The 11,111-nt window shown below is 45.1% G+C and overlaps 1 protein-coding gene across 2 annotated transcripts in view; it reads left to right on the top strand.

Annotated features, from left to right (window-relative positions):
• Positions 1-1,503: 1,503 nt before the first annotated feature.
• Positions 1,504-11,111, top strand: part of LOC121163587 (DNA repair protein complementing XP-G cells-like) — a 28,574-nt gene continuing 18,966 nt past the window's right edge. The window contains exons 1-5 of one of the 2 annotated variants that reach the window (XM_040991153.1): positions 1,504-1,835; positions 5,698-5,873; positions 7,742-7,857; positions 8,288-8,371; positions 10,006-10,066. In XM_040991153.1, the coding sequence (XP_040847087.1) occupies positions 1,748-1,835; positions 5,698-5,873; positions 7,742-7,857; positions 8,288-8,371; positions 10,006-10,066 (525 nt within the window). In that variant the 5' untranslated portion in view covers positions 1,504-1,747. Of the gene's footprint in view, positions 1,836-5,697; positions 5,874-7,741; positions 8,068-8,287; positions 8,372-10,005; positions 10,067-11,111 lie in introns of those variants that run through there. The other variant, XM_040991154.1, reaches the window with a different exon arrangement.

Below are 11,111 nucleotides of genomic sequence, written 5' to 3'. Positions count from 1 at the left end.
TGCCTTGACCTGCCCAGACCATTGTGGGTTCCTTTACCTGTGAACGATGGCAGGTGCCAGGGTCACTCCTAGCTTAGCCCTTTGCCACCCCAGCTTGCGAGCTAACCTGTGGGACTTGTATTTTTATTGGAAAGTCAGATATACAGAGAGGACAAGAGACAGAGAAGAGAATTTGTGTGCATTGATTCACTCCCCAAGTGGCCACAATCATTGCTGTGCTGATCTGGAGACAAGAGCCTCTTCCGAGTCTCCTACACAGGTGCAGGGTCCCAAGGCCCTTCTCGTTCTCAACTGCTCTCCCAGGCCACAAGCACAGAGTTGAATGGGAAGCGGGGCCACATGGATTAGAACTGGAGCCCATACAGGATCCCAGCATATGCAAAGAGAGGACTTGAACTGCTAGGCTACCATGCCAGGCCCAAGTTGCTGTGGTTTCACAAGGATACAGAATAATCAGATATCCACAGTAGCTATTTTTCATCCTGTTTTCAGGGATACCTCCACACAGAAAAGGCTCTCTGAGGCTATGTCAAAGGCGGCCACATGTGAGCCATGGGGAGAGCAATCAAAAGAGACCATGCCTGCAATGACTTGCAATCATAGAAGGCAACTCGTTTCAGCATTTTGTTATAGCAGTTTTAGCAAACTAAGACGCCCTGTAATCCCAGCAAGGTTTTTTTTTTTTTTTTTACCTATGATACAGTAAAATGGGAATGGCACCAGTGAATTATTAGAGCAGTAAGATGAGCAAGTTACAAGATTTCGTCTAAAGAAACTTGCTCCTTCAAGGCAGTCTTTCTGCATTTGGATCTAATTTCAATACAGTAGTTCAAATATAAAAACAAACTTTCTTACCGAGTTGGTTTGAGTTACCAACACAGTAGGTGCCATATCATTGTGAGCTAGTATCATTTATCACAGAGCTACTAGGTCTGAGTGCTTTGTATATAGCACCTCTAATCCTCAGGAACAAACACTTGTTTGACGTGGTTTTTAAGGATAAGGGCAGATACTAACAATGTAACTACTATAAAGTTGGCTATCTGATTCTAGACTTAAGGGTTCTGGAGCCGAGGACATTCAGGTGTTACTGTGGCAATTCCATGTCTTTTCTGACGCACAACCGGGTGATTTCTCACTTGCAGATTCTAACAAACACTGTATTACAAGGATTAGAGCCTTAAGCTGCAATACTAATTATCATGCTATACTGCAAATAGTTACTAATTTAGACACACCAAACAAGCCATCTTTGTGTTGTTTCTTCACGCGTGAAACAAAACTTGGTACCCAATCCTCACTGCGCGTGGAGGCGGCGGAAACTGATGCTGAAAACTGCGCAGGAAACCACTTCAGCAGGAAGTCATGCCGCACTGGAGCCCCGACTCACTTCCGGAGTACGACGGGCGCAGTCGTTGTACGTCAGAGCGGGGCGGCAGGGCTTCCGCCCCGTGGGTGCTGAAGCGGAAGCGGAGCGGCCGGGTTCCGGGTGGGTGTGCGGACCTTGTCAGGGACTTGTGGTTTTCGGTTTTGCGCTCAGTCTCCTCATCTCGGTTTCGCTCACGAGTGCGAGCGTCTGCGCCACAGCCCCGCCGCCTCCCGCAGCCGGCCGCTCTCGGCTCCGCGCGGAGCCTCATCCTCCTGGAAGCCGCGGGTCGCGCGTCCCTTCCTGTCAGCCCGGGGCAGCGGCGTTCGCTGAGGTGGAAGGGCAGCCCGCGGTCTCCGGCTGTGAGGAGTCGCCTGCCCCATGGGAGTCCAGGGCCTGTGGAAGCTGCTGGAGTGCTCCGGGCGGCAGGTCAGCCCCGAGACGCTGGAAGGCAAGATTCTGGCTGTCGGTATCCTTGACGCCTCGTGGGGTGGCGGGCTTCCCGGGGCGCCGTGGCCGCTGCCGCCCGTGAGTGGACAGCGCGGTGACCGCGAAGTGACCGTGTGTGAGTGGACAGTGCCGTGTCTGCGGAGTGACCGTGTGTGTGAGTGGACAGCGTGGTGACCGCGGAGTGACCGTGTGTGAGTGGACAGTGCCGTGACCGTGTGTGTGTGAGTGGACAGTGCCGTGATCGCGGAGTGACCGAGTGTGAGTGGACAGCGCTGTGTCCGCGGAGTGACCGTGTGTGAGTGGACAGTGCCGTGACCGTGTGTGTGTGAGTGGACAGTGCCGTGATCGCGGAGTGACCGTGTGTGAGTGGACAGTGCCGTGTTCGCGGAGTGACCGAGTGTGAGTGGACAGTGCCGTGATCGCGGAGTGACCGTGTGTGAGTGGACAGTGCCGTGATCGCGAGTGACCATGTATGAGTGGACAGTGCCGTGACCGTGTGTGTGTGAGTGGACAGTGCCGTGATCGCAGAGTGACCGTGTGTGAGTGGACAGTGCCGTGATCGCGAGTGACCGTGTGTGAGTGGACAGTGCGGTGACCGTGTGTGTGTGAGTGGACAGTGCCGTGACCGTGTGTGTGTGAGTGGACAGTGCCGTGATCGCGGAGTGACCGAGTGTGAGTGGACAGTGCCGTGATCGTGGAGTGACCGTGTGTGAGTGGACAGTGCCGTGATCGCGGAGTGACCGTGTGTGAGTGGACAGTGCCGTGATTGCGAGTGACCGTGTGTGAGTGGACAGTGCGGTGACCGTGTGTGTGTGAGTGGACAGTGCCGTGATCGCGGAGTGACCGTGTGTGAGTGGACAGCGCGGTGATCGCGGAGTGACCGTGTGTGTGAGTGGACAGTGCCGTGTCTGCGGAGTGACCGTGTGTGTGAGTGGACAGTGCCGTGATCGCGGAGTGACCGTGTGTGAGTGGACAGCGCGGTGATCGCGGAGTGACCGTGTGTGTGAGTGGACAGTGCCGTGTCTGCGGAGTGATCGAGTGTGTGAGTGGACAGTGCGTGTCCGTGGAGTGACCGTGTGTGAGTGGACAGTGCGGTGACCGCGGAGTGACCGAGTGGACAGAGCTGGGCGAGTATTGCCGTAGTGACAGGCTAAGTCCTGAGTACTTGGCCCATCCGCATTTCCTGCTGCCCGAGCCTTGCTCCCGGCTGCCCTTCTTGAAGGCAGGATAAGTGTGGACAAGACACTTTATTTTTAAAGTGTAGTGTTAGAAATATGAAATGGAGTATTGTAACAATTTCAGAAGCTTTACCGTGAACTCCGGGTTTGACTTTTTTGTGCACGTTTTGCTGATTCGCTTGTCATTGGAGTTAAACATATTTAATTTTGGAATTTTTATTCATACTAAAGTTTTTTTTTAATACAGCTAGCTGTGCTGTTTCAGGCACACCCGTTTTCACAACGCGGCCCGCAAGCCCACACGGTGGGAAGTGTCATGGAAACACCAAGCCCGCACGGTGGGAAGTGTTATGTAAACACCGAGGGGCGGGGTGAGAAGGGAGGCCACTGCTCCAGAATGTGCGACTTCAGCACGGAAGGCAGTTCTTCCCAGTTCTTCCTACATAACACCGCTCAGGAATATTGGAACACTCATCATTTCTGAAGTATGGCCAGTTTATTTTTTTGATGAGTGAATAACTTGCAAATCTGTTGGTAATGAATTTTTGCCTTGAAGGTTTTAATGCGGGGCACTTGGAGTTCCGGAAAGTAAGGGATTTTGTTTTGTTTTGTTTGTAAAAGAATGTATGCCATGGCTGCCACCCAGTGGTCTCACGGCATCATTGCATTCTAAAGATTTCCCTAGAATTACTGGTGGATGCAAGGAGGTTATTCAGACAACGGAACTCTGGAAATTTCAAAGCGATTTTTAAGAAGTTATTGTGCTTTCCTGAAAAACAAACAAACAAGAAAACCCTTTTTTACAGCAGACTTTCAAAGTCACGATGATTGGTTACGGTGATCATTTTAGATGCAGTGTGTACTAGTTAGTGTTCAGTCAACAGTTGACTTTGTTGCTTCGTTAAATTTTTTAAAGATTTTTTTGTGTGAGGTTGGGGGACGGTGAAGAAAGAGGTGGGAAGAGATGGATCTTCTGTCTGCTGTTGCTCTGGCAGATTCCTATAGCTGCTGGGCCAGACTGAAGCCAGGAGCCTGGAACTCTCACTTTGGTCCTCCACTGGGTGGCAGGGACCAGCACTGCTGCCTCCCTCAGTAGGAAGCTGAATGGGAAGGGAGAGTCTGTTAGACCACTTACCTCCCTTTTGTTCCATATTAATGGGGATTCAGACAGCTGAAATGTATGTGTGTGTCTATAGATATATGTAGTTATGTGTTTAAATACATATAGATCTATGTCTGATATATCTGTAGATACATAGATCTGTACACACACATATATATCTTTTGTTTGTGAAAGAGCAACTTATGTATGACTACCAGTTTCATAATTTACTGTTGGATCCCTAAAATAAGTTGATCTTTACTATTTGTAGGGTTGAGTGTCCTGTTTACTGTTTTGTTCAGATAATATATAGTGTCATGTAGAAATGCTAGGCAGGCTGGTGGATGTGGACTTCCGAGCAAGCTCTGGTCCAGGCGTACCTTGCTGAGAGGATGTGCTGTGGGGTGGGACACGAGTCAGGTTCATTAGGTATGGAGATAGAAGGAAAGAGGAGGGCCACAGAAGGATGGTTGAGGACCCAAGCAATTAACGGTGAGTTTGAGGCACTTGGCAGAGTGCTGGGGCCTTCTTTATAATGGACAAGTGGCATGCATTTGAAAAGCAGCATTTTTTGAGGAGTCTGCCTTGCAGAGCAACGGATCAGGCCACTGTTGAGGCCACCCACATCCCCTGTCTGAATCCACAGCTCCTGTTAACATGCATCCTGGAGTCAATGAGGGTGGTTAAGTGCTTCAATCCTTGATGCCCACAGGGATACCCACACGGAGTGCTGATTGCTAGCTGCTGTCTGCTTCAGCTCTGGCTCCCAGGACACTTGGGGAGTGAACCAGTAGCTGGAAGGTCTCTATTGCTCTAATAAAAATACTTGGAGGCATGTGTTAGGAAAAACTAAAAATATAAGAAAATACCAAGAAGGAAATAAACTACCTTTAATTAGCAGAAATAATCATTGATAAGATTGTGGGCATAAATATCCAGTTTTTATATTTAACATCAAATATAATATAATTAGAAGTGTTATATATATACTTTCATAACAAATTTTACTTCCTTTTTGTAATTATCTTCCTTATCGCTATGTATAACTCCAAAACTTTCAATTTTTGGTACACCTTGGTATTCAAAGAACTATATTATGATTTCATTCGTGAAAAGACCTGTTGGAAATGTTTTGTTTTCTCATAGTTTAATTATTATAAACAAGCATTCTTGTAAATAGAATCCTGTTAAAATCATGGCAATTTCTTGCTGTAGAATGTAGAATTCTTAGATTAAATAGGATTCAAGTTTTTATTAGTGTTTTTTTTTTTTTTTTTTTTTTTTTTGCTGTGAGTTACCAATTATCCCCTGGAAAATACGTGTTGCTTTACTAAGATTCCTTAGTTCATTAGTTTTGAAAGAAAGCATTCTTTGCAGTTTGTTTTTTAACAAGAACATGCCTATTTAAAAATATTCAGTATGCGAATAGCAGTAGAAGGTTTGCATGAAGTCGGCTGACTCACTGCTTTGGGGCCAGACGCCTGCCAGGAGTGGTCAGGAGAGCCGCGATTCCATGTTGGACTGAGTCGGGTTCTAGGAGGTTCTGGCTGTGAGGAGAAGGAGGAAGATTCCAAAGTGTCTTCCTTAAGCATGTCTCCCAGACATTAGCATCTGGTTAAACCAGGCTCTGAAAGGAGTCCGTGATCGCCATGGGAACTCGATTGAGAACGCTCACCTTCTCACATTGTTTCATCGCCTCTGCAAACTCTTATTTTTCCGAATTCGCCCTATTTTTGTATTTGATGGGGATGCTCCACTCCTGAAGAAACAGACTTTGGTAAGTACTATCTAGTTTTTTTGTTTTCATTCTATATTTGGAAAAAAAGAAAAGTTCACATAAAATTTTGTTATTTCTTCAACTAAAGTTTTTTGGAAGCCAAAGTCGAATTCATTTTGATACATAACCATTTCAGCTGCTTTTCAAATTATCTTGAACAAAGAAACATAAAAATGATTTCTTTTGTAAGTGATTTGTAGGAGTAGCTAATGAGTGTGATGATGAAATTTCACTTTCTCCTGAAGCAATTACAGTTCTTAATCTCAGCTTGGCCTTCAGAGTCTCTTCTCTGATGTGTTTTCCAGCTGGGCTGCCACCAGTCAGAATGGTAGGGGACCTTCTTGGAAACACCCTGCTGCATGTACAGGCCTGTACCCCAGGGCCAACAAAGCTACTTTTAATTTATTTTTTCTTTTTCTTAAGATTTATTTATTTTTATTGGGAAAGCAGATTTTCAGAGGGGAGGAGAGACAGAGAGAAATATCTTCTGTCTGTTCTGTGTTTCCCACATAGGTGCGGGGTCCCAAGGCTTTGGGCTGTCCCAGACTGCTTTCTCAGGCCACAACCAGGGAGCTGGATGAGAAATGGAGCAGCTGGGAAACGAACTGCTGTCTATATGGGATCCTGGGTGTGCGAGACAAGGATTTGGTCACTGAGCTCTACCACCCCAGGCCCAGCAAAACCTCTTTTGAAGGAGGTTGGGTTTGGAAGTGAATAGTGTTCTCTGTCATCTGGTGGTGACTGGCATGATTATCCAGGAAGGAAATTGGACATAATACAAAAGAATGAGGAGTAAGCTTCTTCGTTTTGAAAGTAGTTGAAAAAAATGTTTGGAAATCCAAATAACAGCACCATTTGTATTTATTGGAGTTTACGACTTTTATACTAGGATACTTCAGAAAGATCATGGAAAATAGAATTAAAGTATAAATTTATGCTGGTGCAAAAAATTTTGAAATCTATGCATATGGGCCTGAAAAAGTTTATAGAGAATGTACATTGTAGAATGGGAATGATGCAAGGATTACAAAACCAGCAGAGTAAACACTTTTCTATTTCATTTTTTTTTTTTTAATTTTCACGAACTTTTGGAAGTAGTCTTTATGTGTTGAAAATGCCCCTTTGTCGGGGGGTGGGAGTTTGGGGGAAAATCCCAGTCTATACAAAATTGTACCACAAAATTCAAAAATTCTAAATAAAAAAATAAAATTAAAAAAAAAAGAAAATACCCCTTCAGCACTGGTATGATGGTCACACCAGTGGGGCGGTGGGACCTTTGCCGCTCTTGTGTAAATGTCCAGCTGTGACTGCTTTGATTTGCAGTGATCCAGAGGCTGTTTTGTATTGGATACCTACTGGGAGGATTCCAGGGGGAAAGAGAAGGTCATGGTTACTTCTGTCAGTCAGAAGCATGGAGACTATTCTGTTTACCCTGGCTTCACTGCTTTCTACAAGATGTTTTGATGTGCAGTTAGGATTTCTTATGGCAGTCTTGAATGTTGAAGGACAGAATTAAATACAAGTGCCATGTTTAACAACAACAACAACAAAAAAAGAGGTCAGTTAAAGTTATTGTTTTGGGGAAGCATTTACTTAAATATGTATCAGTGTATTTTTGGCTTCTTTGGAACATTAAAGGATTTTGGAAGAAATTAAGTTTCTGGAGTATATTAGAGGTATCCCACTGAGAAAAATTTAGGTAGAAACTCCGGATGTCCTGTATTTGGCAGAAACTTGAAGATATTTGTTGTTACTGCAATTAGGAGGAAAAAGAAAACTCAAAGTAAGCAGCGTAGAAGAAAAACCCCTGCGGAGTCTTTAATAGATCTACACCATGAGGTCACATCTTTTATTCTGTGTTTTCATAGGCTAAGAGGAGGCACAGAAAGGATTCTGCATCCACGGACTCCAGGAAAACCACAGAAAAGCTTCTGAAAACATTTCTGAAAAGACAAGCTCTCAAAACTGCCTTCAGAAGCAAAAGGCAAGAGAGATGAGCACTCCTGGAGAGCAGGAGCCGTTTGTGTTGTAGTCCTCTGGTTCTCTCTCAGCAGAAAATAGGCAGTGGAAGGAGAGCCGGTGTTTGCCCTGTGTTGCCAGCTCTGTATCAGGAGTGTCGCAAGGAGGCAGGAAGGCTGGAGTGAGGCACGACTTACACTTTGTCCTGTCTCAGTGGTCTATGCTGCAGCGTGAGGTGGGCTGTGGCCCGCCTCAGGAGCTTCTGTGCATCTACATTGCCGTGTGTTGACTTCCACAGTGACAGCCAGGGCTGGAAGGAGGGAGGGGAGGCAGGTCTGCTGGGCAGTCTCCTGCGGGTGCAAGGTGCCCGTGTATGTTCTTTACTGCCTGCGCGGAGCTAGTGTAGTCACCACACTGTCCATTCCATTGTGCTCAAAGCTGCTTCTGCTTTTCAGAAATGAAGCACTGCCAAGTCTTACCCAAGTTAAAAGAGAAGATATCTACGTTTTACCACCTTTACAAGAGGAGGAAAAACATAGGTAAGTGATGAAACTACTAAAGATTATGTCAGGGATGGGTGCTGTGGTGTGGGTTCCAGTCCCTCTGCTGCTGTTCGGCATGCTGCTGATGTCCCCTCTGGGAGGCAGTAGGCGGGGACACCCGTGGTGGTCGGATGGGGCTCCTGGATCTGGCCTGACCTGGACTGGCTGTGGGCCACGCTTGGGGACTGAAATAGGGGATGGACAGTTTCTTGTTCTGCCCCTCTCAAATAAATAAAAATAAATAACAATTTTAAATATTATTTTAATCTTTTCTCAGATTTTCATATACCTAATGAGACATGTGGAAATTTATTAACACATTGAAAATACAGCATTTGAAATATTTTTCAATTATATGTTTAATTTACTAACTTTTGTCCTGATCATTTTTATTTTTAGTTCATTTTTTTGGACTCTGAAGTCTCTGCTAGCAACTTGGATTTAAAATTTTTGAAGACTCTCTTTTTATTTTTTTAAAAATATTTATTTATCTTTATTGGAAAGGCAGATATGTAGAGAGGAGGAGAGACAGAGAGGAAGATCTTCCATCTGATGATTTACTCCCCAAGCGGCTGTAACGGCTGGAGCTGTGCCAGTTTGAAGCCAGGAGCCTCCTCCAGGTCTCCCACATGGGTGCAGGGTCCCAAGGCTTTGGGCTGTCCTTGACTGCCCTCCCAGGCCACAGGCAGGGAGCTGGATGGGAAGCAGGGCTACCAGGATTGGCACCCATATGGGAACCCAGCACATTCAGAGCGAGGACTTTAGCTGCTAGGCCACTGCGCTGGGCCCGAAGACTCTCCTTTTAAATTTTCTAAATTTGTTACTCTCTTCTCAGCCCATTCTTGTCTCACCACCAGGCTGAATTGCCTTGGATGATGCCTGTCTGTTGCGTGTTCCAGTAGAGACTTGGTACTTCTCGGTATACTTCATTAGCACTGAATCCTGCTGTCCTGTGTGGCACCTCTCCATCCGCTCTCAGTATTCCTGTCTGACATGCTGTCATCGTCTGTGGTATCAGTGTTTGAAGTGCAGAAGGAGGAGCGGAAGCCTGGACAGTTTGTTTCCCTCCCCAGGAGCCGGCAAGAGGCAGAGTAGCTGTAGAAATTAGCCTGGTTCTCTTTATTTTCTGGGCCACCAGCACCATCACCTTTGGTCTAGGAGTAACTTCCAGGCTTCTTGCTTGGTCTTTGGTCTTACCCTTTTCCAGTGCTTCTAATCTGGCAAGCCCAGTCTCTGCTTTAAATTATAGAATCTGCTTAAAATGAGCCTGAGAGTTTCATTTTCTGATTTAAAACACTTCCAAGCTTCTTATTTTTTTATGCTTGATCATCCCTTTTCTCCTCTCACTGTCCATAGTCAAGCTTCTTTTCCTCGATCCTGCGTGAGAAGAGAACTTGGTTTTCTGCCTGGTTTTTTGCACCTGTATCAACCTACTCCTTGTCGTGGAAGCTACTAGATCGTATTATAATGGCTGTTTCACCTGTTCTTCAGACAGGGAGACCTGTGGTGGCACAAATCTTGCTGTCTTACATAGCATTGTAGCTCCTGTGACCAGCAGCTCCTTATACTCAAGGAATACTTTTATAAGTTACTGAAAATGGAAATACTTCATATGTGTGCTTGATTTTCAGTTCAGAAGAGGAAGATGAAAAAGAATGGCAAGAAAGAATGAGTCAAAAACAAGCATTACAGGTATTTCAATAAGTTCTGAAGTTAGAATGTTTTGTGTAGTTTGAAATGAGTGACATGAAAATGAATAATATTAATGAAATAATGTGAAGTTATGAAAGTTCATTATAAAACATAAGGACATATGCATTTCCAAATTCAGTATACAGGTGTATATGTGTATATAAATATACAAGCTACTTACCTATATTTGAATAGATATCTGTGGAATGTGCTATTATGCCTGTCCAGCTAACATACTTCTTTTGTAGCCAACGAACAAAATGCATACTAAAGCATACTTTTATAGAAAATGTGGAAAGCGGGCCCAGCAAGGCAGCCTAGCAGCTGGGGTTCTCACCTTGAACGCGCTGGCATCCCATATGGGCATCGGTTGTAATCCCAACAGCTCCACTTCCCTTCCCGCTCCCTGCTTGTGGCCTGGGAAAGCGTCGAGGACAGCCCAAAGCCTTAGGACCCTGCATCCTGTGGGAGACCCGGAGGGAAATTCCTGGATCCTGGCTCCAGATCAACACAGCCCGACCATTGCGCTCACTTGGAGAGTGAATCATTAGACGGAGGATCTTCCTCTCTGTCTCTCCTCCTCTCTGTATATCTGGCTTTGTAATAAAAATAAATAAATCTTAAAAAAAAAATAAAAAAAACAAAAGAAAATGTAGAACACTCACATATACACCCACAAATAACTTATGCATGTGATAACATACTGGTTACTGTAATTTATTATTTGTGCAGAAGTTGAATACTTTGTGTGTATTTGGTATGTGTATCAAATATATCTATGTACATGTATACATATGTGCTATATATATATGCATATGATATATAACACATATATCATTTCTATGTTCTAGCATTCTGTTATTGTGTAAATTAGTGATGTAAAAATGGTCATTTATTATTGGGTGCACTACAGTGCTGTGGGCTCATCAGTCAGCAGGCAATCCTGTCTGAGATTTCCTGTAATTGCAGTCAGACTTGTGGCTGGACGGCAGTCACTTTGGCAACTTTCTCACCATGCACATGGCAGTTTTTCTGGCAGGCAGAC

The sequence above is a fragment of the Ochotona curzoniae genome, unplaced genomic scaffold (assembly GCF_017591425.1).
Source record: "Ochotona curzoniae isolate NIBS_2020 unplaced genomic scaffold, NIBS_Ocur_1.0 contig_64, whole genome shotgun sequence".
Lineage (NCBI taxonomy): Eukaryota > Metazoa > Chordata > Mammalia > Lagomorpha > Ochotonidae > Ochotona > Ochotona curzoniae.
The sequence above is the reverse complement of the archived record's forward strand: the minus strand, read 5'-3'. Positions and strand labels throughout refer to the sequence as shown.